The 26,810-nt window shown below is 45.5% G+C and overlaps 1 protein-coding gene across 1 annotated transcript in view; it reads right to left on the reverse strand.

Annotated features, from left to right (window-relative positions):
- Nucleotides 1-26,810, reverse strand: part of LOC140356026 (collagen alpha-1(XI) chain-like) — a 196,153-nt gene that overhangs the window by 68,042 nt on the left and 101,301 nt on the right. The window contains exons 27-33 of the mRNA XM_072440716.1: nt 24,277-24,330; nt 24,149-24,193; nt 22,554-22,607; nt 17,317-17,424; nt 11,077-11,130; nt 5,126-5,179; nt 737-781 (exon numbers count right to left, since the gene is read on the reverse strand). Coding sequence (XP_072296817.1) covers nt 737-781; nt 5,126-5,179; nt 11,077-11,130; nt 17,317-17,424; nt 22,554-22,607; nt 24,149-24,193; nt 24,277-24,330 — 414 coding nt within the window. The remainder of the gene's footprint in view (nt 1-736; nt 782-5,125; nt 5,180-11,076; nt 11,131-17,316; nt 17,425-22,553; nt 22,608-24,148; nt 24,194-24,276; nt 24,331-26,810) is intronic.

A 26,810-nucleotide genomic window follows, 5' to 3' on the forward strand; every position in this document is an offset into this window, starting at 1 on the left:
CAAAGAATAAATCCTCCTTTTGGAACTGCAGTTGCAATTTCTCAAATATTCTAATACAAAGTCAATTTTTAAGACTTTTTTTTATAATAACTATGTGTTAAATACCCTTAATAAAGCCTTAATTAATACTCAGACTCCTAACTCTAATGACTAAACCTAAATCATTTGTAATAGACATTGTTCTATATTCGCCTTTGTTTAGTCTTTATTGAGGCACAGTCACATTTTTCAGGGGAAAGTCAACAGATGATGTAGGGGGCTTCTAGCTTTTGAATTCAATATTTTTTCATTTCCAATGCAGTGAGGAGCCTGTATTTCTGTACTTTTTCACACGGTTAAGTAAAGGGGAGATTTGTCATTTTATAAATTGCAATGTGTAAGGCCAGTAAAAGTGTTAAAAGTGAAAATGATTAGGCTTTCACACAAAAACTACTGGTAAACAGAATCGTCATAAGTGAAAATACAGATTAAAGTGTGCAGTCACTCTTTTTTTTATTGTTGTGCATGTAAATCATTATCAAATTATTGTAGATTAATAAAAAACACAACGGACTGAAACACCGCCAACCGATTAATCAACTACAACGGCTACAAAAACGACGGTTATAACGGTTCAAACAACTGTTTCTCTCTCGTTTGTCCAAGCTTGGACTGGCACAATGAACCCACTGGCTGTAATTATGCATCGCTAAATTGTCAAGGCTTAAAATATATTGGTAAATTGAACATTGTTTACCGTCGGTCCACGCTGTCCTCTTGGGCCTTGTTTGCCCGCGACCCCCTGTAAAAAAAAAAAAAAGAAAAGTGTAAAACTAAATGAATACAAACGTTCTCATCAGCAACACTAAAACCTTTTTTCATCTCCTCTCACAACTTCAATCTCCTAATCACACATCTGAAGCTCCCGACAGAGTGACGGGGGGGGGGAAGCTAAAGGGCGTCGAGTCGAGGATATAAAATAGAAAGGCGTCGAAAATAAATAATCAAACGGTTTCCGGTAAGTGGCGGCTCAGAGGCTCTTGACAGGTGGAACCGGGGCTGTCAGGTGGAGTGAGCGCCGAGGGCTGAGGGAGAGCGGCCGTCCGTCTTCTTTGTCTCCCGGAGAAACAAATGAGGCGCTCTTGTCAACGTTACCCCCGCTTCACCTTCACCGCCGCCGAAAAAAAAACTAATTTAAAAGGTCCGCGGATGAGACGGGAGCGGCGCAGGTTCAATATGAGCCGGCGTTTTAGACGAAGCGCGGCTATTTCGGGGGCAAGAAGGTGCGATCAGCTTAAATGTACAGTGGAGACGTTTAACTGATACTATAATAGGTTTTAAATTGTGGTACTGGGACTTAAACTATGACTTGTGAATACAAAATGTAAAGATTGATGTCTTAAATGTGGTAAATTATTTAAAATACTAGTTGATTTGGCATTTTTGCACTATTTCTAACAAAACAATTAATTAATCTATGTTTGAGACAACATAAAAAACTAGCATTGTTGTATGGAACATTATATTCATGTTATTTGCCAGTTAAAGGACAAGTATTACGTATTTTTTGTATTGTTATGGGCCTTTTAACGTTGCCAGGAATGTCCAGAATGATATATCTCTGTAAATTTAAACAATAATTAAAGATCAATATGAGAAAAATGTAATTGGGACTGAAAATATCACGTTTCAGCAGAATCAAAGAGCGAAGTGCAAAAACGCAGTGAATCTGAGGTGAGCGGAGACCAAAGAGCTCCTTTGTTTCACAGGCGTGGCAAAAATAAACACATCTGATTGCACCATTCAGTTTGAGTTTGGCTGGCCAGATTCACCTGTAAAAATGGTAAAATGCGTATTCTGAATCCCTGACAACTTGAGAGTCTTTACTTTTGCAGCTAATGCTTTACAACTTCAAATAATGTATGTATTTAAAAAGATGGTAGAAAAAGCTTCAGTTGTAGTCATCTGGACTCAGTTTGAAAAAATAGACGTTTCGACTCTCATCCAAGAGTCATTGTCAATAAAAGAATTTAGATCGAGAACTCCGATATTAATACTGTTCTGTGGTAAGACCCACCCATTGGGAGGAGCCTTCCTGAAGTAGAAAGAGTTGTTTGTTTCAACAGAAACTCCCCCCTTGTATCTACCGAGCTAGCCTATTCAGAATCTTAATGGGCTATTAGAATCCTCTTTGTCTTTGTGAGACCCTGGCTCAACCACCCTGAGTATCTGATTAGCATCTAAATGTCCTGGTCCTGGTCCTCTACCTTTCCAGGGGTTCAGTATACCATTAAAGATACCAGGCAGATTGAATCTTAGCCCTCCATTTCTGTTTAAAGAAGGTCTTTCTTTTTTAACAAAAATAGCTTCCTTGACTCCTCTTTCAAACCATCTTTTCTCCCTGCTTAAAACCTTCACCTCACCGTCTTCAAACGAGTGATTAGAGGCTTCAAGATGGAGATGCACGGCACTCTGAGGTCCTGAACTTGTATTTCTTCTGTGCTGATAAAGCCTCTTGTGTAGAGGCTGATACAAAGCCTCTACCACAGAACAGTATTAATATCGGAGTTCTCGATCTAAATTCTTTTATTGACAATGACTCTTGGATGAGAGTCGAAACGTCTATTTTTTCAAACTGAGTCCAGATGACTACAACTGAAGCTTTTTCTACTATGGAACACGCCTGGACGAATGAGGGATTACACCGACATTTAAAAAGATGGGCATTCCCTCATCAGGATTTGTTTGTTAGCGCTCCATCTACTGGCGGCAGAGGGAGCTAGCATGGAGTGAATAAACAACAACTTTGCATGCGATTTGAGGGCAGAAATGCTCAGAACGAGTCTGCCGATGGTTTACGGATATGAAACGGCACAATAGAGCTACCATAGTAGAAAAAGCTTCAGTTGTAGTCATCTGGACTCAGTTTGAAAAAATAGACGTTTCGACTCTCATCCAAGAGTCATTGTCAATAAAATAATTTAGATCGAGAACTCCGATATTAATACTGATCTGTGGTAAGACCCACCCATTGGGAGGAGCCTTCCTGAAGTAGAAAGAGTTGTTTGTTTCAACAGAAACTTCCCCCTTGTATCTACCGAGCTAGCCTATTCAGAATCTTAATGGGCTATTAGAATCCTCTTTGTCTTTGTGAGACCCTGGCTCAACCACCCTGAGTACCTGATTAGCATCTAAATGGCCTGGTCCTCTACCTTTCCAGGGGTTCAGTAACCCATTATAAATAACAGGAAGATTAAACCTTAGCCCTCCATTTCTGTTTAAAGAAGGTCTTTCTTTTTTAACAAAAATAGCTTCCTTGACTCCTCTTTCAAACCATCTTTTCTCCCTGCTTAAAACCTTCACCTCACCGTCTTCAAACGAGTGATTAGAGGCTTCAAGATGGAGATGCACGGCGCTCTGTGGTCCTGAACTTGTATTTCTTCTGTGCTGATAGAGCCTCTTGTGTAGAGGCTGTTTTTTCTCACCTATGTACCGTTCTTTACAGCTTTCTTCACTGCATTGGATCGAATAAACTACATTGCTCTGTTTTTGAGTCGGCAACTTGTCCTTAGGGTGAACCAGTTTTTGTCTTAAAGTGTTTCCTGGTTTAAAATAAACAGGGACTTCGTGTTGTCTAAAAATTCTCTGCAGTTTTTCCGACAGGCCAGACACATAAGGGATAGAAACACCCTTCCTTCTCTATTCAGTTTCCCTTTTGTCCTGCTTCTTGGTTCTCTTCACTCTGTTGAGAGCCCAAGCGGGGTAACCACAGGCTGAGAGGGCATTTCGGACATGTTTTTCCTCTTTCTTCTTGCCCTCTGAGCTGGTGGGCACACCTTGAGCTCTGTGTTGTAAGGTTCTGATCACCCCCAGCTTGTGCTGTAGTGGGTGGTTGGAACCAAAGAGCAGATACTGGTCCGTGTGTGTAGGTTTCCTATATACCTCTATTTGGAGTTTCCCGTCCTCTCCTCTGATCGTGGAACAATCAAGAAAGGCCTAGCGATTCTCCTTAGCGTCTTCTCTTGTAAACCTGATATGTGGGTCCACAGCATTGATGTGATCAGAGAAGGTTTCCAGCTCTTGTTCCTTGATTGTTACAAACGTATCATCGACATAGCGAAGCCACAGTTTTGGGGCTATGCCTGAGAATGAGGACAGTGCCTTCTTCTCAAAGTGCTCCATGTACAGGTTGGCCACTATGGGAGAGACGGGCGAGCCCATGGCACAGCCATGAATCTGTCTGTAAAATTGTCCCCGGAATTGAAAGTAAGTGGTGTTCAGACAGATGTCCAACAGTTTACATATGTGTTCAGGTGTCAGTTTGGTCCTTTCCTGTAGGGTGGTGTCTTCCTGCAGTCTGGTCCTCACTGCTGCTACTGCATCAGTGGTCGGGATGCAGGTGAACAGGGATACCACATCATATGAAACCATGAGGTCATCTGGGTCCAGTTGGAGATGTTTCACTTTATCCACAAAGTTGTGCGTGTTTTCCACATGATGTTCCGAATTCCCCACAAGCGGAGCCAATATAGTTGTTAAATGCTTGGCCACATTGTAAGTGATGGAATCTGTGCTGCACACTATGGGTCTGAGTGGAACCTCCTTTTTGTGTATTTTTGGAAGGCCATAAATGCAGGGCATGGCTTCACCAGGATACAGTCTGTAATACAGAGGCCGGTCTATCGCTTCCTCTTTTTTCTCCAGCCTTTGTAAACAGTCTATCACTTTCTTCTTGTAGCCACTGGTCGGATCTCTTTTCAAGCGCTCGTATGTGGTCGAACAATAGAGCTACGTATTTCTACTTATGATGTCACAAATATAGGAAATTTGAAACCTAGTCTTTTTGTGGGGCTCAGTGAAGGAGCAGAAGGAAACTACCTCGAAAACGGGATGAGTGCGAACGAAGCTAAAACTCCAGGTACGTTTTTGATGAGGAAACACTGTTATAACATGGTGAAAAAAGTCGATTTAGCATAATATGTGGCTTTGAAGCGACGATCTTCCAGTGTGTTATTTACAACAGAATGAAACACGATGGTGTGAAAATACAGGTATTAAAAGTTTTGTCGAATAAAAAGTATTGTATTGATGTTTTTCGATCCCGAAGCTCAATGTCTCATTTGTTGTGCGGATCATGCGGCTTTACCCTTGCTCCCTTTTCTCCGTTTGCTCCGGGGAATCCGTTGAAACCGTTGGAGCCCTGCAGAGAACACAAAACACAATCAAATACTGCAGTAAAAGGGGGCGGACGATACACCGCGTTTACTGTTATTCAATAAGATGTAGAGGACGGTTTGTGCACATTTGTTTGCGTCGCGTGGGCAGCAAAAACACACGTCAATACCATTAAAGTGACACAAGTCAAACTCTTCTCATGACCCAGAACCGGGATGGAAACTCCACGTAAATGTTCTGTTCCCAAATCCTGGCTAAAAGAGTAAATAGTTGCTCTACTTTGATGCCCACCAGCCGCTCTCTGATTAGGATTTAACAGTGTGTGCCCTCTGATCGCAGCGATGGTGCCAGCTCAACAAATTCAACCTCATTACCCATTTAAAAGTCACCTTGGGCAGCAAATATTCACACAAAGTAATAATAAAAGTGAAGTACTCGGGGTCATTCGAACAAGACTCAAAATTCATCCTTAAAAATGATTTGGGCTTAGTAATTATTCAGTTCAGGAGGTCAAGGTTTTGAGTTGGGGATTTATTAAGTAGTTATTAAGCATGATTTCTTCTAAATAAATACACTCTTTGTTCATTATTAATTAAGTATTTGCTGTATAAAGGCTATTAAAAGTGTATATTATAGCGTGTAAGCGTTTCCAATGTATTTTGTATTTTGCCTCTTCTCCTGGAATTAGTGATAAATCCATATATAATAACTAAATCCATAAAATGTATTATTCATGTCTGCAATGCATCATAAACAAAATGCTAAAAAAGTTCTCATTAAGTTTCAAGTTATATTAATTACTAACAATTCTGACGATGATGAAGATGCTTTTACGTAAATGTGAACATGTTGGTTTCAGGTGCACTGTGTAACTTTCCCCTGTGCACTTGTCTCCATGGAGATACTATAGCGTTGCCTTGAGTGATGCTGAGTACGGCGTTAACCCGACCTATCTCCATGGAGACAAGCAGGTGGCGAACCCTCCAGCTAAAACGTTACAGGTCAAATCCGAGCAAAGGCGAACCTGCTCATGAAAAAATTTACCGTATTTTCCGGACTATAAGTCATAGTTTTGGCCAGGGTGCGACTTATACTTATCTTTAGACTTATATTACTTATACTTACTCCGGAGCGACTTATATGTGATATTATTTGTTATTTTCACACTTCATCACCAAATTTCATACTCCAGTGCGACTAATATATGTTTTTTTCTTCTCTATTATGCATTTTTTGGCTGGAGCGACTTATAGTCCGGAAAATACGGTATATATTTCGAGCAAATTTTTTAAACAATAAAACAGCCGTAACTCCAAGATACAGAGGTTTAATGTCATACCTATCATCACTTTATCAATTCAAAACAGTTAGTTCTGTCACAATAACACATGTAATTTGTATCGACAATAAACGAAAAGTATAGACAATAAACGATAATATTGAGACTACTTTATTCATTTCATGATTTATTTTAGCTAAAAAACAAAAGCTACAATAAAGAACAAAACAGAAAGAATGAAACGCCTAAATAGTAAGTTAGTATCTATAATAAGTCACAGTTGTTATTAATGCAACTCGTTCCAGCTCAAACAGCTTACCGTAGTACTGAAACATAACTAAAACTTACCCACAATACATCATTTATTGAACGCGTATAGTACTTATTATGACCGGCATGCAAATAGTTTTAAAAATATCTTAAAAAAATAACGGTTTCGGTGTCACATATTCAAAAAAATATAATAAAACGTTAAATACTCGTACTTGCACTACAGAGCAAGGTCACACGCATACATTCGGTCGTACAATTCAACGCACGCTTATGTTTATAATGCGCGGGTCCAGATAGTCCACGAAATACAGAAGCACGTAACGGTAACGGGCAAAGCGTGACGGGAGATGTGCGCGGCGCGTGCTAATTCGCTTTCCACAGAGGTGCACTTACGGTAAACCCGGGGGCCGACTTGCGCCACGGAGATAAGCGCCGGCCCAATGAAGCCCCCCGCAAAAAAAAACACAAAAAAAACCCGGCACATCCAGAATTAACGGCGCGGGAAAGCTGTTAACAGAGACCGATGGGGCAGAGCGGCCAAAAAAACACACAGGCGTTCGGGGGGCTATTCGTGCGTGGCGCCGATCGAACGGGCGATAAGCCAGAAAAAACAAAAAACTGCCCCTGACCCCGACTGAGGACGAGTCGGAGTTTTTTTTATTAACTTCCGAATAACTCACGCGGTAAACGGAACACCGCGTAAATGATGCGGGATCATTTCAAAGGGCGGTTTTCACGGGTGTCAAATAAATCAGGAGCTGAAGAAAGTTTCCTCGTTATAAGTTGAAACAGTCGACTTTGGATGTGTCACACGTTTTAAATGTGAAGAGGAAAAACAAAAACTGCACTCTTCAAGCGCTTCAAAAGTAAAGTCTGGTGCTTTGAAAACGATGCCAAAGACAAGCTCATGGCCTCTATATTTAAAGGTGCACTGTGTAACTTTTCTGCTAGTGGGATACTTCCTGCTGGTATCCATGGAGATGTTACTGCTTTGTCAGAAATGTTCCACAGTATGACATTACACATATCTATATTGTATTTATTCAATTACAGGTGTTTTATGGCTAAAATATACCTTAAAAACAGACGTTCTTCTTACAATAAGCGGCCTCTCCACAGAGCTGACCTGTAACTTGGCCTGGTGGCGTACAGCTGCTTGTCTCCATGGATACACATACATTTAAAGCCATACAGTGGAACGTTCTAGGCAAAGCAAAAGAATCTTCATGAAGACCAGCAGGTAGCGAACAGTCCATCATAAACAAAACAAACCTTTAAAATATGCTTATTATGCTGTTATTATTGGTTGCTATGTGTTGCTATGGGCCGTGAAAGGGTGTGAAAGTCGGTAACTGATCAGAAGAAGAACTAAAGGTCAAGTCTTTCTGATGCTCTTTCTCTCTCTACTTTTTTTTTTTAACAATATGGCGTTAATTACATACTTTGAAGACGCACAACTACAGAAGACGTACAACTACAGAAGACGTGCAACTACAGAAGACGTACAACTACAGAAGACGTGCAACTACAGAAGACGTGCAACTACAGAAGACGCACAACTACAGAAGACGTGCAACTACAGAAGACGCACAACTACAGAAGACGTGCAACTACAGAAGACGTGCAACTACAGAAGACGTACAACTACAGAAGACGTGCAACTACAGAAGACGTGCAACTACAGAAGACGCACAACTACAGAAGAGGTACAACTACAGGAGACGCACAACTACAGAAGACGTGCAACAACAGAAGACATACAACTACAGAAGACGTACAACTACAGAAGACGTACAACTACAGAAGACGTACAACTACTGAAGACGTACAACTACAGAAGACGTACAACTACAGAAGACGCACAACTACAGAAGACGTGCAACTACAGAAGACGTGCAACTACAGAAGACGTACAACTACAGAAGACGTGCAACTACAGAAGACGTACAACTACAGAAGACGTGTAACTACAGAAGACGTGCAACTACAGAAGACGTACAACTACAGAAGACGTGCAACTACAGAAGACGTGCAACTACAGAAGACGTGTAACTACAGAAGACGTGCAACTACAGAAGACGTACAACTACAGAAGACGTGCAACTACAGAAGACGCACAACTACAGAAGACGTACAACTACAGAAGACGTACAACTACAGAAGACGTACAACTACTGAAGACGTACAACTACTGAAGACGTACAACTACAGAAGACGTACAACTACAGAAGACGTACAACTACAGAAGACGTACAACTACTGAAGACGTACAACTACAGAAGACGTACAACTACAGAAGACGTGCAACCAACTACAGAAGACGTGCAACTACAGAAGACGTGCATCTACAGAAGACGTACAACTACAGAAGACGTACAACTACAGAAGACGTACAGCTACAGAAGACGTACAGCTACAGAAGACGTACAGCTACAGAAGACGTGCAACTACAGAAGACGTGCAACTACAGAAGACGTACAACTACTGAAGACGTACAACTACAGAAGACGTGCAACTACAGAAGACGTGCAACTACAGAAGACGTGCAACTACAGAAGACGTACAGCTACAGAAGACGTACAACTACAGAAGACGTTTCAAGGGGATTTAGCTTTTATTGGTCATTTGTAGTGACATAATATTTGCGGTTACCATAGTGACACAATGCACACATTCGGAAATACACTCAGATATGTTTATAGATGGTCTGGATACTTAAGAAAACGGGAATGGACTTTTCAGGAGCTTGTTTGTGATCAAAATGAACATTTTCAACATAAAAAAACGGTGCCTCAGACAGAGCAGGTCCCCGGTCGGCTTCACCCCCCAAGAATGTTGACGGTGAAACGTATCACTATTTACTACTTCTGCAGAGTAAAGTACATCGTCTGGTTTGGAGTTTTGATATACAGTATGTAAACTAAACGAGACAGTGTGGAGGAGCAGAGCCGGAGGAGCGAGGGACTGAGGAGGTGTACCTGACCCATCATATACAGAGATCAGTGCTGACACCAGAGGAACGAGAGAACGGAGAGAGAGAGAGAGAGAGAGAGAGAGAGAGGAACCCTGCGGTGGTATATGTGAATGAAGAGAGGGAAGCATAAAGAAGAAAGACACTGAGAAGAGAGAGAAGCAAACGGGAGAGAGCCAGTGAAAGAGAGGGCAGAGACAAGAGGTGGGGGAGGGAGGTAATGGATGAGGGATGGAGAGAGACGGAGGGATAGAGAGAGACGGAGAGTGAGGGGTGGAAAAGAGAGAGAGATGAAGAGAGAGGGAGCAGCAAGGCAGAAAATGAGAGAGAGAGAGATGCAGATGAGGCAGCAGCCACAGCACATTTGGATAACGGAGTTTATGTGGTCAGCGAAAGACCGCGGACTGTCAACGATGCTAAAGTCAAGAGTGGTAGACGGGGGGACAAACGGGAGGGACGGGGGGACAAACAGGAGAGACGGGGGGGACGAATAGGAGAGATGGGAGCAGGAGAGACGGGTGGGACTAACAGGAGAGATGGGAGCAGGAGAGACGGGGGAGACAAACAGGAGATACGAGAGCAGGAGAGCCGGGTGGGACAAACGGGAGAGACGGGAGCAGGAGAGATGGGAGCAGGAGAGACGGGTGGGACAAACAGGAGAGACGGGAGCAGGAGAGATGGGAGCAGGAGAGACGAGGGGACAAACAGGAGAGACAAGGGGACAAACAGGAGAGACGGGAGCAGGAGAGATGGGAGCAGGAGAGACGGGTGGGACAAACAGGAGAGACAAGGGGACAAACAGGAGAGACGGGAGCAGGAGAGACGGGTGGGACAAACAGGAGAAACAAGGGGACAAACAGGAGAGACGGGAGCAGGAGAGACGGGGAACCAAACGGGAGGGACGGGGGACAAACAGGAGGGACGGGGGACAAACAGGAGGGACGGGGGACAAACAGGAGGGACGGGAGCAGGAGAAATGGGAGCAGGAGAGATGGGAGCAGGAGAGACGGGTGGGACAAACAGGAGAGACAAGGGGACAAACAGGAGAGACGGGAGCAGGAGAGAGAGGGGAAGAACAGGAGACCAGTCACCCGCGACCATAACCAATGAGCACGCCTTATGTTTCAAGTTCAGTGTTAATGGTTTGTTATTCATTCAGCTGTGGAAATGCAGTGGGGACAATACCGTGCCTTGGGGAATTCCCAGCTGAGTCTTGAAAAGTTATGTTAACGGTTTCAAACATGGATTTATTTGGATATAGTACTAATGCACAATCTTCTGAAGAAAGCAAACCCCGAGTTTAAACAAACAGATAATCGTGAGGAGTGATTCTGAAGCTGTGTCGTGGACTCGTTGTTTGTGTTTGCGAGGACATTTCACGGACTGTAACGCATCTTACCTTCTGTCCTTGTCTTCCGGGGTATCCAGGCAATCCAGGGACTCCGAGTTTTCCCTAAAAACACAAAAGAAACACGTAATTTCACACATTCTTTTACCGAACTACTGTACCGTATATTCCGGACTATAAGACGCACATAGTTTTGGCCGGGGTGCGACTTATACTTATATTTATACTTATATACTTATACTCCAGAGCAACTTATATGTGATATTATTTGTTATTTTCACACTTACAACTGCATTTCATACTCCAGTGCGACTTATATATGTTTTTTTCCTTCCATTTTTGGCTGGTGCGACTTATAGTCCAGAAAATACAGTATATCATTGCAGGAATATAATGGACAAGTTTCTTCTTTTTTCCACTTAAAAAGACCAATTTTCGTCAGTTCTTCCGTCCTCAAACAGATAAAACGACGCTCCTTTAAAGTACTACGACTCGCAGAACTAAAGTTTGAAACCTCGGACTGTGAAGAAATCCGTTTCGACCACGGCCCAGTGAATTCTCTCATCCGCAAAGACCGAAGCGTTCATTTTCTGCTGCGTAAATCTTAATTTGGATTTCTAACTTTTCCCCAGCACAATTCTCGCCTGATGAGTTTTCGAAAAAGGAAACTAACCATTTTCTTGACGGATATTCGCCGCAGTCATCGCCGTGGTTTTCTTCACTCTAATCAAGATAATTGTCCCATTTGTCATTTAGCTGCCAATTAGGATTATTATTTTTAATGACGCCGTAATTTTCATTTACGTGGATTATAACCTCTATTTTAACCTCCAAAACGTCTGTCCTGGTACACAAAGAAAACAGGAAACCGATCAATTTGTCTCCAGCGGTTTCAGATAAAAACAAGAGAAAGTAAAAAGGTTAAATTCACGACAATTTGATGCCATAATTTTAAATGAAGCCTATTTTATACTTAATTCTACGAGTGAGTCAATATTTCAAAGGGTTTAAAATAATGTAAAGACATGACTTTCAGGATGTGGTGTTAGCACTCCCTCTACTGGCAGCAGGCTGTATTATCAGGGGGAAACAAACAAACAAACAAACGCTAATGAGAGCTGAGATACCAGGACTGACAGAAAAAGACATAAAATAGTTCTTTGGATTTCGACCCGTGATGTCATAAATCTGGGACATTTGAAACCCAGTGTCTTTGTGTGGCTCAGAGTAAAAGGACCTTGTAAACAGGTTTCTTCAAACAAACAGCTCCAGCTACGTTTTCATGGGGTTAAAAGTAAATTGTTTATGTGTAAAGATATGAAAATCAACACTTTTTGTCGGGGACGGGATAATCATTTTAGTCCTTTCACCTGAAAACTGCGACGTCTCTGTGAACGAACGAGCGTAAAACACGACTTTCGCCTTAGATTATTCGTGAGAAGACGTAGAGCTTTGTGGCAGTTTTTGTTTCATGTGGACCGGGTCGGTAATTACATCGATATTAACCATAAACCAGGACAAAACATCTGCATTTTTCACTGGTGAAAAGCAAATTCTTCCTTATCATTCTGACCTATTTTCCTATTATTATGATTATTACTATTATTATGAATTATTATGCGTTATTATTACTATTATGAATTATTATGTATGATTATGATCACTATTATGAAGTATTATGTAGGATTATTATTACTACTATTAAGAATTATTATTATTTATTATTATGTATTATGAATTAGGATTATTATGCATTATTATGTATTATTACTATTATTACTATGCATTGTTATGTATTATTATCATGAGTATTACTATTATTATGAATTCGGATTATTATGCATTATTATGTATTATTATTATTTATTTGTATTATTATTATGAATTTGTATTATTATTATTATTAATATCATTATGAGCAGTTTTGAATGTATGTCACTCGAACCAAATAAATTAATAAACACAGTAACATTATAAAATCTCATATTTCATGTATTATAGTTATTTTCTCTATATTTATATGTATATAAATACTTATATTGTGTACTTTAAATACTCCTTGAGCGTTTAAACCCCTTCCAGGAACCAGGACGTATGGATCACGACACGAGGACAGACAGTCGTGCCCTTTAGTCCTGATTTAGCAAAGGGATAAGCGACGCCGGGCAGGAGAGCTGACTCGTAAGACGTGGCATGATCAAAGCCACTGACACGGCGAGCCAATTAAACCCACGTGAAGCGACGAGGAGAATACCAACACGCAAACTCCAAACTAAATGAGCGGAAACGAGGAGAGGAAACGAGGAGAACAAACGAGGAGAGGAAACGAGGAGAGGAAACGAGGAGAAGAAACGAGGAGAGGAAACGAGGAGAACAAACGAGGAGAGGAAACGAGGAGAACAAACGAGAACTAACAAGGAGAATAAAGGAGGAGAACAAACGAGAACTAACAAGGAGAACAAAAAAGAACTAACAAGAAGAACAAATGAGGAGAACAAACAAGAACAAACAAACAAGAACAAACGAGGAGAACAAACAAGAGCTAACAAGGAGAACAAACGAGGAGAACAAACAAGACCAAACGAGGAGAACAAACAAGAACTAACAAGGAGAACAAACAAGGGGAACTAACAATAACTAACAAGGAGAACAAACGAGGAGAAAAAACGGGAACTAACAAAGAGAACAAACGAGGAGAACAAACTAGAACAAACGAGGAGAACAAACAAGAACTAACAAGGAGAAAAACCAGGAGAACAAACGAGAACTAACAAGGAGAACAAACGAGGAGAACAAACGCGGAGAACAAATGAGGAGAACAAACAAGAACAAACAAGAACAAACGAGGAGAACAAACAAGGAGAAAAAACGAGGAGAACAAACGAGAACAAACAAGGAGAACAAACAAGGAGAACACACAAGACCAAACGAGGAGAAAAAACGAGAACTAACAAGGAGAACAAACGAGGAGAAAAAACAAGAACAAACGAGGAGAACAAACGGGAACTAACAAACAAGAACAAACGAGGAGAACAAACAAGAACAAACGAGGAGAACAAACAAGAACAAACGAGGAGAACAAACGAGGAGAACAAACGAGGAGAACAAACGAGGAGAACAAACGAGGAGAACAAACGAGGAGAACAAACGAGAAGAAACAAGGAGAACAAACAAGGAGAACAAACGAGAACTAACAAGGAGAACAAACGAGAACTAACAAGGAGAACAAACGAGGAGAACAAACGAGAACTAACAAGGAGAACAAACGAGGAGAACAAACGGGAACTAACAAGGAGAACAAACGAAGAGAAAAAACAAGAACAAACGAGGAGAACAAACAAGAACTAACAAGGAGAACAAACAAGGAGAACTAACAATAACTAACAAGGAGAATAAACGAGGAGAACAAACGGGAACTAACAAGGAGAACAAACGAGGAGAACAAACATGAACAAACGAGGAGAACAAACAAGAACTAACAAGGAGAACAAACGAGGAGAACAAACGCGGAGAACAAATGAGGAGAACAAACAAGGAGAACAAACAAGAAAAAACAAGGAGAACAAACGAGGAGAACAAACGAGAACAAACAAGGAGAACAAACGAGGAGAACAAACGAGAACTAACAAGGAGAACAAACAATAACTAACAAGGAGAACAAACGAGAACTAACAAGGAGAACCAACGAGGAGAACAAACAAGAATAAACGAGGAGAACAAACAAGAACTAACAAGGAGAACAAGCAAGGAGAACTAACAAGAACTAACAAGGAGAACAAACGAGGAGAACAAACGGGAACTAACAAGGAGAACAAATGAGGAGAACAAACGCGGAGAACAAATGAGGAGAACAAACAAGGAGAACAAACGAGAACAAACAGGAAGAAACGAGGAGAACAAACAAGGAGAAAATCCGAGGAGAGGAAACGAGGAGAACAAACAAGGAGAACAAACGAGGAGAACAAACAAGGAGAACAAATGAGGAGAACAAACGAGGAGAACAAACGAGAACAAACAAGGAGAACAAACGAGAACAAACGAGGAGAACAAACGAGGAGAACAAACGAGGAGAACAAACGAGAACAAACAAGGAGAACAAACGAGGAGAGGAAACGAGGAGAACAAACGAGAACTAACAAGGAGAACAAACGAGGAGAACAAACAAGAACAAACGAGGAGAACAAACAAGATCTAACAAGGAGAACAAACAAGGAGAACTAACAATAACTAACAAGGAGAACAAACGAGGAGAACAAACGGGAACTAACAAGGAGAACAAACGAGGAGAACAAACAAGAAAAAACAAGGAGAACAAACAAGAACAAACGAGGAGAACAAACGAGGAGAACAAACGAGAACAAACAAGGAGAACAAACGAGGAGAGCAAACGAGGAGAGGAAATGAGGAGAACAAACGAGGAGAGGAAACGAGGAGAGGAAACGAGGAGAACAAACGAGGAGAGGAAACGAGGAGAGGAAACGAGCAGAGGAAACGAGGAGAACAAACGAGGAGAGGAAACGAGGAGAGGAAACGAGGAGAACAAACGAGGAGAGGAAACGAGGAGAACAAACGAGGAGAGGAAACGAGGAGAACAAACGAGGAGAGGAAACGAGGAGAGGAAACGAGGACTGTAGTTTATCTGACGGAAAAGCAGGATTCATAAAGACAACAGTGTTACTATGTTAACGAGCACAAAAAGGCAGATTTATTTCACTAATAATAAGACGTTGCTTAATTAAGACGGCGACAAAGCTCATTCATGGTCTTTTGAAGCTCCTAATGTCGATAAATCAGTCGATCTTTTGTAACGGGAGACACAAAATGGAGAAAAAACACATTAAATTTGATAAAAAGCTTCAAATGATGGAGTAATTTGAGCCTTGATGTGGAGCGAAGTTAAAGCAGATAAGATCATGAAAAGTGCTTATTTAGTATGTTTTCTTTTACTTTATAGAAGAAACGAGTTATTAACACGTAAGAGCAAACTGAACATTTGAAGTTATAATTTGGGAAGAGATTAAAGACTCTTTTTGGGGCGTAACTGTTATTTCTGACATGTATTAGTGTTTATTGTCTGCTTGAGTGATTGAGCCTCGATACGTAACAGTTCAAACATTAGTCTAAGTTTAAAGATAATCTAGAGTGTTAAAGCAGCAGGATGTGACTTGTTACTGCGATGACAGGAATGTTCCACAGTCTGGCATTAAACTGATTTATCTTGGGGGGCCAAACTCACCGCAGATCTGACCTGTACTTTGTCCTAATGGTGTCACCACCTCGTCTCCGTGGAGCATTAATGCCATAGTGCGGAACATTTCAGACCTGGTTTAGATCTGGTTTAGACCTGGTTTAGACCTGGTTTAGTCCTGGTCTAGACCTGGTCTAGACCAGGTCTAGACCAGGTCTGGTCTAGACCAGGTCTGGTCTAGACCTGGTCTAGACCTGGTTTAGACCTGGTTTAGTCCTGGTTTAGACCTGGTTTAGACCTGGTTTAGACCTTGTTTAGACCTGGTTTAGACCTGGTTTAGACCTGGTTTAGTCCTGGTTTAGACCTGGTTTAGTCCTGGTTTAGACCTGGTTTAGTCCTGGTTTAGACCTGGTCTAGACTTGGTTTAGACCTGGTCTAGACCTGGTTTAGTCCTGGTTTAGACCTGGTCTAGACCTGGTTTAGTCCTGGTTTAGACCTGGTCTAGACTTGGTTTGGTCCTGGTTTAGTCCTGGTTTAGACCTGGTACAGACCTGGTTTAGTCCTGGTTTAAACCTGGTTTAGCCCTGGTTTAGTCCTGGTTTAAACCTGGTTTAGCCCTGGTTTAGATCCAGTTTAGACCTGGTTTAGTTCTTTCACAGTTCCTTTTACAGATATTTCAGTTGAAATTCAGGTGAAATTCAGGTTTAGTGTTTTAGTGGTTTTTTATCTTGATTTGAGAACATTTAACTTTCTTAAACCATGTTTTCTTATCATTTCAAGTGCATTCACATTCACACAGAAAATGTTTTCCTTTCTCTTATTTTTAGTAAAACAAGATATTTTATGCTCGTTGCATTGGCATTTTTACTCAAAACATACTCAAAACAAGATAAAAACTACTTATTTGAATCATTTATTGACATATTATATTACTTTAGAAGGTCATTTCCCTCTCTCCTCCTCATTTTTACTGGTTAAAGTGCTACATTCTTCTCTGTAATAATGAGATCCTCCTCGTGGTGTTATAAATGTATTTGTGACGTGTCATAAACGTGTTTCTGGTCTGAAATAACGTCCCTGATTCACTGTGGTTCCTCCCTCACCTTTTCTCCAGCTGATCCCATGGGTCCGGACTCTCCGTTAGGTCCAGATTTGCCCTTCGGCCCCTCGGGTCCGTCCTCACCTCTGGACCCCAGCACTCCTCCTTCACCCTGAGGTCAAAACAGAAGAGGGCGCTTAGCAACACGTCCCGGAGGAAAGAGCACGTCCTGGAGGAAAGAGCGCGTCCCGGAGGAAAGAGCGCGTCCCGGAGGAAAGAGCGCGTCCTGGAGGAGGAAAGAGCGCGTCCCGGAGGAGGAAAGAGCGCGTCCTGGAGGAGGAAAGAGCGCGTCCCGGAGGAAAGAGCGCGTCCCGGAGGAGGAAAGAGCGCGTCCCGGAGGAGGAAAGAGCGCGTCCCGGAGGAAAGAGCGCGTCCCGGAGGAGGAAAGAGCGCGTCCCGGAGGAGGAAAGAGCGCGTCCTGGAGGAAAGAGCGCGTCCTGGAGGAAAGAGCGCGTCCCGGAGGAGGAAAGAGCGCGTCCTGGAGGAAAGAGCACGTCCCGGAGGAGGAAAGAGCGCGTCCCGGAGGAAAGAGCGCGTCCCGGAGGAGGAAAGAGCGCGTCCCGGAGGAAAGAGCGCGTCCCGGAGGAAAGAGCGCGTCCTGGAGGAGGAAAGAGCGCGTCCCGGAGGAGGAAAGAGCGCGTCCTGGAGGAGGAAAGAGCGCGTCCCGGAGGAAAGAGCGCGTCCCGGAGGAGGAAAGAGCGCGTCCCGGAGGAGGAAAGAGCGCGTCCCGGAGGAAAGAGCGCGTCCTGGAGGAAAGAGCGCGTCCTGGAGGAAAGAGCGCGTCCCGGAGGAGGAAAGAGCGCGTCCTGGAGGAAAGAGCGCGTCCCGGAGGAGGAAAGAGCGCGTCCTGGAGGAAAGAGCACGTCCCGGAGGAGGAAAGAGCGCGTCCCGGAGGAAAGAGCGCGTCCCGGAGGAGGAAAGAGCGCGTCCCGGAGGAAAGAGCGCGTCCCGGAGGACAGAGCGCGTCCCGGAGGAAAGAGCGCGTCCCGGAGGAAAGAGCGCGTCCTGGAGGAGGAAAGAGCGCGTCCCGGAGGAAAGAGCGCGTCCTGGAGGAGGAAAGAGCGCGTCCCGGAGGAGGAAAGAGCGCGTCCTGGAGGAGGAAAGAGCGCGTCCTGGAGGAAAGAGCGCGTCCCGGAGGAGGAAAGAGCGCGTCCCGGAGGAAAGAGCGCGTCCTGGAGGAGGAAAGAGCGCGTCCCGGAGGAGGAAAGAGCGCGTCCTGGAGGAGGAAAGAGCGCGTCCCGGAGGAAAGAGCGCGTCCCGGAGGAGGAAAGAGCGCGTCCCGGAGGAGGAAAGAGCGCGTCCCGGAGGAAAGAGCGCGTCCCGGAGGAGGAAAGAGCGCGTCCTGGATGAAAGAGCGCGTCCCGGAGGAGGAAAGAGCGCGTCCCGGAGGAGGAAAGAGCGCGTCCAGGAGGAAAGAGCGCGTCCCGGAGGAGGAAAGAGCGCGTCCTGGAGGAAAGAGCACGTCCCGGAGGAGGAAAGAGCGCGTCCCGGAGGAAAGAGCGCGTCCCGGAGGAGGAAAGAGCGCGTCCCGGAGGAAAGAGCGCGTCCCGGAGGACAGAGCGCGTCCCGGAGGAAAGAGCGCGTCCCGGAGGAAAGAGCGCGTCCTGGAGGAGGAAAGAGCGCGTCCCGGAGGAAAGAGCGCGTCCTGGAGGAGGAAAGAGCGCGTCCCGGAGGAGGAAAGAGCGCGTCCTGGAGGAGGAAAGAGCGCGTCCTGGAGGAAAGAGCACGTCCCGGAGGAGGAAAGAGCGCGTCCCGGAGGAAAGAGCGCGTCCCGGAGGAGGAAAGAGCGCGTCCCGGAGGAAAGAGCGCGTCCCGGAGGACAGAGCGCGTCCCGGAGGAAAGAGCGCGTCCCGGAGGAAAGAGCGCGTCCTGGAGGAGGAAAGAGCGCGTCCCGGAGGAAAGAGCGCGTCCTGGAGGAGGAAAGAGCGCGTCCCGGAGGAGGAAAGAGCGCGTCCTGGAGGAGGAAAGAGCGCGTCCTGGAGGAAAGAGCGCGTCCCGGAGGAGGAAAGAGCGCGTCCCGGAGGAAAGAGCGCGTCCTGGAGGAGGAAAGAGCGCGTCCCGGAGGAGGAAAGAGCGCGTCCTGGAGGAGGAAAGAGCGCGTCCCGGAGGAAAGAGCGCGTCCCGGAGGAGGAAAGAGCGCGTCCCGGAGGAGGAAAGAGCGCGTCCCGGAGGAAAGAGCGCGTCCCGGAGGAGGAAAGAGCGCGTCCTGGATGAAAGAGCGCGTCCCGGAGGAGGAAAGAGCGCGTCCCGGAGGAGGAAAGAGCGCGTCCAGGAGGAAAGAGCGCGTCCCGGAGGAGGAAAGAGCGCGTCCTGGAGGAAAGAGCACGTCCCGGAGGAGGAAAGAGCGCGTCCCGGAGGAAAGAGCGCGTCCCGGAGGAGGAAAGAGCGCGTCCCGGAGGAAAGAGCGCGTCCCGGAGGACAGAGCGCGTCCCGGAGGAAAGAGCGCGTCCCGGAGGAAAGAGCGCGTCCTGGAGGAGGAAAGAGCGCGTCCCGGAGGAAAGAGCGCGTCCTGGAGGAGGAAAGAGCGCGTCCCGGAGGAGGAAAGAGCGCGTCCTGGAGGAGGAAAGAGCGCGTCCTGGAGGAAAGAGCGCGTCCCGGAGGAGGAAAGAGCGCGTCCCGGAGGAAAGAGCGCGTCCTGGAGGAGGAAAGAGCGCGTCCCGGAGGAGGAAAGAGCGCGTCCCGGAGGAGGAAAGAGCGCGTCCCGGAGGAAAGAGCGCGTCCCGGAGGAGGAAAGAGCGCGTCCCGGAGGAAAGAGCGCGTCCCGGAGGAGGAAAGAGCGCGTCCTGGATGAAAGAGCGCGTCCCGGAGGAGGAAAGAGCGCGTCCTGGAGGAGGAAAGAGCGCGTCCAGGAGGAAAGAGCGCGTCCCGGAGGAGGAAAGAGCGCGTCCCGGAGGAGGAAAGAGCGCGTCCCGGAGGAAAGAGCGCGTCCCGGAGGAGGAAAGAGCGCGTCCCGGAGGAGGAAAGAGCGCGTCCCGGAGGAGGAAAGAGCGCGTCCTGGAGGAAAGAGCGCGTCCTGGAGGAAAGAGCGCGTCCCGGAGGAGGAAAGAGTGCGTCCTGGAGGAAAGACCACGTCCCGGAGGAGGAAAGAGCGCGTCCCGGAGGAGGAAAGAGCGCGTCCCGGAGGAGGAAAGAGCGCGTCCCGGAGGAGGAAAGAGCGCGTCCCGGAGGAAAGAGCGCGTCCCGGAGGAGGAAAGAGCGCGTCCCGGAGGAGGAAAGAGCGCGTCCAGGAGGAAAGAGCGCGTCCCGGAGGAGGAAAGAGCGCGTCCCGGAGGAGGAAAGAGCGCGTCCCGGAGGAAAGAGCGCGTCCCGGAGGAGGAAAGAGCGCGTCCCGGAGGAGGAAAGAGCGCGTCCTGGAGGAAAGAGCGCGTCCTGGAGGAAAGAGCGCGTCCCGGAGGAGGAAAGAGCGCGTCCTGGAGGAAAGAGCACGTCCCGGAGGAGGAAAGAGCGCATCCCGGAGGAAAGAGCGCGTCCCGGAGGAGGAAAGAGCGCGTCCCGGAGGAAAGAGCGCGTCCCGGAGGACAGAGCGCGTCCCGGAGGAAAGAGCGCGTCCCGGAGGAAAGAGCGCGTCCCGGAGGAGGAAAGAGCGTGTCCTGGAGGAAAGAGCACGTCCTGGAGGAAAGAGCGCGTCCTGGAGGAAAGAGCGCGTCCCGGAGGAAAGAGCGCGTCCCGGAGGAGGAAAGAGCGCGTCCCGGAGGAAAGAGCGCGTCCCGGAGGACAGAGCGCGTCCCGGAGGAAAGAGCGCGTCCCGGAGGAAAGAGCGCGTCCCGGAGGAGGAAAGAGCGCGTCCCGGAGGAGGAAAGAGCGTGTCCTGGAGGAAAGAGCACGTCCTGGAGGAAAGAGCGCGTCCCGGAGGAAAGAGCGCGTCCCGGAGGAAAGAGCGCGTCCCGGAGGAGGAAAGAGCGCGTCCAGGAGGAAAGAGCGCGTCCCGGAGGAGGAAAGAGCGCGTCCCGGAGGAGGAAAGAGCGCGTCCCGGAGGAAAGAGCGCGTCCCGGAGGAGGAAAGAGCGCGTCCCGGAGGAGGAAAGAGCGCGTCCCGGAGGAGGAAAGAGCGCGTCCTGGAGGAAAGAGCGCGTCCTGGAGGAAAGAGCGCGTCCCGGAGGAGGAAAGAGTGCGTCCTGGAGGAAAGAGCACGTCCCGGAGGAGCAAAGAGCGCGTCCCGGAGGAGGAAAGAGCGCGTCCCGGAGGAGGAAAGAGCGCGTCCCGGAGGAGGAAAGAGCGCGTCCCGGAGGAAAGAGCGCGTCCCGGAGGAGGAAAGAGCGCGTCCCGGAGGAGGAAAGAGCGCGTCCAGGAGGAAAGAGCGCGTCCCGGAGGAGGAAAGAGCGCGTCCCGGAGGAGGAAAGAGCGCGTCCCGGAGGAAAGAGCGCGTCCCGGAGGAGGAAAGAGCGCGTCCCGGAGGAGGAAAGAGCGCGTCCTGGAGGAAAGAGCGCGTCCTGGAGGAAAGAGCGCGTCCCGGAGGAGGAAAGAGCGCGTCCTGGAGGAAAGAGCACGTCCCGGAGGAGGAAAGAGCGCATCCCGGAGGAAAGAGCGCGTCCTGGAGGAAAGAGCACGTCCCGGAGGAGGAAAGAGCGCATCCCGGAGGAAAGAGCGCGTCCCGGAGGAGGAAAGAGCGCGTCCCGGAGGAAAGAGCGCGTCCCGGAGGACAGAGCGCGTCCCGGAGGAAAGAGCGCGTCCCGGAGGAAAGAGCGCGTCCCGGAGGAGGAAAGAGCGTGTCCTGGAGGAAAGAGCACGTCCTGGAGGAAAGAGCGCGTCCTGGAGGAAAGAGCGCGTCCCGGAGGAAAGAGCGCGTCCCGGAGGAGGAAAGAGCGCATCCCGGAGGAAAGAGCGCGTCCCGGAGGAGGAAAGAGCACGTCCCGGAGGAGGAAAGAGCGCATCCCGGAGGAAAGAGCGCGTCCCGGAGGAGGAAAGAGCGCGTCCCGGAGGAAAGAGCGCGTCCCGGAGGACAGAGCGCGTCCCGGAGGAAAGAGCGCGTCCCGGAGGAAAGAGCGCGTCCCGGAGGAGGAAAGAGCGTGTCCTGGAGGAAAGAGCACGTCCTGGAGGAAAGAGCGCGTCCTGGAGGAAAGAGCGCGTCCCGGAGGACAGAGCGCGTCCCGGAGGAAAGAGCGCGTCCCGGAGGAAAGAGCGCGTCCCGGAGGAGGAAAGAGCGTGTCCTGGAGGAAAGAGCACGTCCTGGAGGAAAGAGCGCGTCCTGGAGGAAAGAGCGCGTCCTGGAGGAAAGAGCGCGGCGGTGGAGAGTTGGAATCACCTTGTCTCCTTTCAGACCCATGTCGCCTTTGAAGCCGGGGAATCCATCTTCTCCCTGTGAGAAAAAACACGATGAAGTTGAATTCAGCGTCACTTTTAAGGTGATAAAATCTGCTTTGAAGCGGTTCAGTTTAAAAAGCTTATTCTGATTGAACGTGGCACACAATGTACAACATAAACGCAATTATTCATAACGATTTCTGTATTTGGGAAGGAATTATTAAGCCTATATGTGACGTTTTTACTGTTTTCAGGAAATATAACACATTTAAAAGCAAAATGTGTGTTATTATGTGTCAAAAATGTTAAATTGTGCTTTTAATAGAGACAAAGAATGTGTTTGCAGTGACACCTTGTGGTCACTTTAGTGCACTTCTTCCCTCGCGCTGGTTCTGCCTTGGCCCCTGTTAAACGAATGCCTACAGTGACATCTGGTGGTGAGTGTTCAGAATGCAGCCCTGGTTTAAACATGAAAGAAAACGTTTGTAAATTAACTAAATGTAACGAGAGCCTCAAATAGTCTTAGTAATATTATTTTTTTTATTTTGTAGTGATGCCATTACTGTCCAAATTGACAAAGCAGCTTTAATTAGTTCAGCGCAAACAATTTCGTTTTCAAAATCAGAAAAAAAAGTTTAAGTGAATTTGCTTTGATAAAATGGTACAAGATAAAATAATTCATAATAATAGAACAATACAGACTATCATCAAATAAAGGGCATGCATGAAATAAGCATTTTTTACTGTACATTTGGTTTAGTCTGGCTCGGAAATGTATTTATTTATGTTTTTAATCATCAAACTAACAATTTTCAAATACAATCTATGTTTAAAGCAGATCTGTTTCTCTTCATTGACAAGATACTATAAAATATTGCCACTATTTTTAATTCTACTGCAGTGGACAGCGTTTTGCAGCTTGTAATTCACTTTTCACATATAAAATATTCACTACATGACTTAATAAAGCACAAACACAGACTTAATGAACCATAATGAACAAGTAGTTTATTCATAATGATTCAGGGTTAGTAACTACTTAATGAAGAGGTTATGATTAGGAATTAGTGTATTAATTAAGCCTGAATAAAGCCCTCCATAAGCTGTTTGTTCATTATGATTCAAGTCTTTGTTAATGCTTTATAAAGGCCGTTAAAGTGCAGTATTCACACAGTTTAACTTTACATGCTGCTTTCATCTTCCACATCTCCTCCCTCACTTTAGAACGCGTTCCTTCGACCTCAGCCGCTTCGTTCATTAGTTCAAATTACACTCAGTTTGATTTGTGCGGCGGGGGAGCGAGCGGAACGACATCCCACCAACGCCGCGTCCTCGGTTTTGCAAATAACGAGCAATTCAGTCAATTATTGTCAGCGTTTGTGTGCAGAGGCGCCCATTCCTAACGAACGCGAGCCTGAAACACGTCCTAACGCTTCCGAGCTCCGTTTGATCTGAGCCCGACGAGCTTTTGAGCGCTTTTTCCACTCGCTCTACTCACAAGGAGCTCTGATTAACGAGGAATTACGATGGTTAAGCGCCCGTTTCGCCATCGGCCATGTTGGACGGGGCGAAAAGCCACTCGCAGACGTGTCTTACCTTTTCTCCTTTGCCGCCTTTGAGCCCGCGGATCCCGTCTGAGCCCTGGAGACGAGACGCGAGGTGATTATTGAAGTTTTAGGGACGATTTAAATGTGCTGCAGAGAGAGAGAGTGTTGAGGTTTTACTTTGACGCCGCGGGGTCCGGGGTAACCGATGGTCCCGGGAGGTCCAGGGTGGCCCTTGAGGAGAACGATGCAGAGGTTTAGTGCAGTTTCGTCAAAGGGAAACACACGGCGGCTCAGTGTATTGTCTCATATGTGACACAGCTCTAGCCATAACCAGTCGAGAAGTCTAATTACCGTGTTTTCCGGACTATAAGTTGCACCTTTTTTCATAGTTCGGGGTGCGGCTTGTGTGTGATATTATTAACACATTATTATATCATTTTGTTTGTTATTTTCCTACTGACAACCACAAGAGGGCGCTCTAGGCTCTGAGCGACGCAGAAGAAGAAGCTGCACTTCCTCTTCCTCTGGAGTTTGTGGAGTTGTTTAGAAGTGACACAGAGGAAGAAGAATTCAATGGATTTAGTGATTTGGGGTAAAACTGATGCTTTGGTAAACTTGTTAGCATGTTCTTTATGCTATAGTTATCTGAATAACTGTTCATATGTTACGTTAACATACCAGACACTTACCACAGTTCTGTCTGTGCCTCATGTAGCTGAAGGTGTTAGCGTTAGCATACGTCATGTAGCTGAAGGTGTTAGCGTTAGCATACGTCATGTAGCTGAAGGTGTTAGCGTTAGCATACGTCATGTAGCTGAAGGTGTTAGCGTTAGCATAGGTCATGTAGCTGAAGGTGTTAGCGTTAGCATACGTCATTTAGCTGAAGGTGTTAGCGTTAGCATACGTCATGTAGCTGAAGGTGTTAGCGTTAGCATACGTCATGTAGCTGAAGGTGTTAGGGTTAGCATACGTCATGTAGCTGAAGGTGTTAGCGTTAGCATACGTCATGTAGCTGAAGGTGTTAGCGTTAGCATACGTCATGTAGCTGAAGGTGTTAGCGTTAGCATACGTACACCTATTCACCATGTTCTCTCATCTGTTATTATTTTAAACTGCATTTACAGATGAAATGTCTGTTCTTGGTTTTTATCAAATAAATGTCCCTCAAAAATGCGACTTATACTCCAGTGCGACTTATAGTCCGGAAAATGCGGTTTACTGTTTTCTATGTCTACTACTAGCTACTACATCTACTACTGTGCCTTGAAAATGTAACTAAAACTCTGAGAAATTTAGCTATAATTCAGCATATTTCATTGTCTTTTATATTATGCAACTCATAAAGGTTTTATGTTTTATGTTGATTGATTGATTTATGTATTAGTTTGTGGCAGTATATTTCAATGCATTACAGACATAAACGCAGCATAAACTAAGGAATAAATAAAGGAATAGGCTATTCAATGCCTATCCTAGTAGAACTATAATGTACACTCTTTACATCGACTGAAATTACCAAAGCAAAAGCGATTAACACTGGACACAAAATTACCTTTTCCTGTTGTACATATCATTTTAATAGCGACTAATACATTTATTTTTAATCTTAAGAATGTGGTACTTGATTTTAATTCGTCACTTAGTTTATTCCATAATTTTACTTCAAACACATCTTGATTTAACTCAAGTTTTGAGCATATTTTTCACACAGTTCTGCAGCATAATGTATATTTCATTGTGCACAGAGACTTTATAAATACATTATTAACACATTAAAGGTTGAACTATGTTGACTGAACCATTCTAGAGTATTTATGAATGCGACGTATCATTGTTGAAAATCTGAAACAGTTTGTTCTTTTCCAGTCCAGAAAACCATTACGACGATCAAAACAACCATTATCGTTTTCTGTAGCTCCACTCCACCTCTTACATTTGTGCACCTTTCACTAGCTTTTGGAAAATAACGACATTATTCCTGAGTATATTCTCTACAGACGCACTGGGGTTTTCCTTTTAGCTCAAAACTTAGAAATTGCAACAAACCCTGTCAACAACAACCACCCTGAACACGTGCAATACCGTCATATTCATGTGCAATTACCGTCATATTCATGTGCAATTACCGTCATATTCATGTGCAATTACCGTCATATTCATGTGCAATTACCGTCATATTCATGTGCAATTACCGTCATATTCATGTGCAATTACCGTCATATTCATGTGCAATTACCGTCATATTCATGTGCAATTACCGTCATATTCATGTGCAATTACCGTCATATTCATGTGGAATTAATGTCATATTCATGTGCAATTACTATCATATTCATGTGCAATTACCGTCATATTCATGTGCAATTACCGTCATATTCATGTGCAATTAATGTCATATTCATGTGCAATTACTATCATATTCATGTGCAATTACTATCATATTCATGTGCAATACTGTCATATTCATGTGCAATTACTATCATATTCATGTGCAATTAATGTCATATTCATGTGCAATTACTATCATATTCATGTGCAATTAATGTCATATTCATGTGCAATTACTGTCATATTCATGTGCAATTACTATCATATTCATGTGCAATTAATGTCATATTCATGTGCAATTACTGTCATATTCATGTGCAATTAATGTCATATTCATGTGCAATTACCGTCATATTCATGTGCAATTACTGTCATATTCATGT

Source organism: Eucyclogobius newberryi, unplaced genomic scaffold, assembly GCF_026437365.1.
Source record: "Eucyclogobius newberryi isolate DKJ021-1_F unplaced genomic scaffold, fEucNew1.0.hap1 SCAF_12, whole genome shotgun sequence".
Taxonomy (NCBI): domain Eukaryota; kingdom Metazoa; phylum Chordata; class Actinopteri; order Gobiiformes; family Gobiidae; genus Eucyclogobius; species Eucyclogobius newberryi.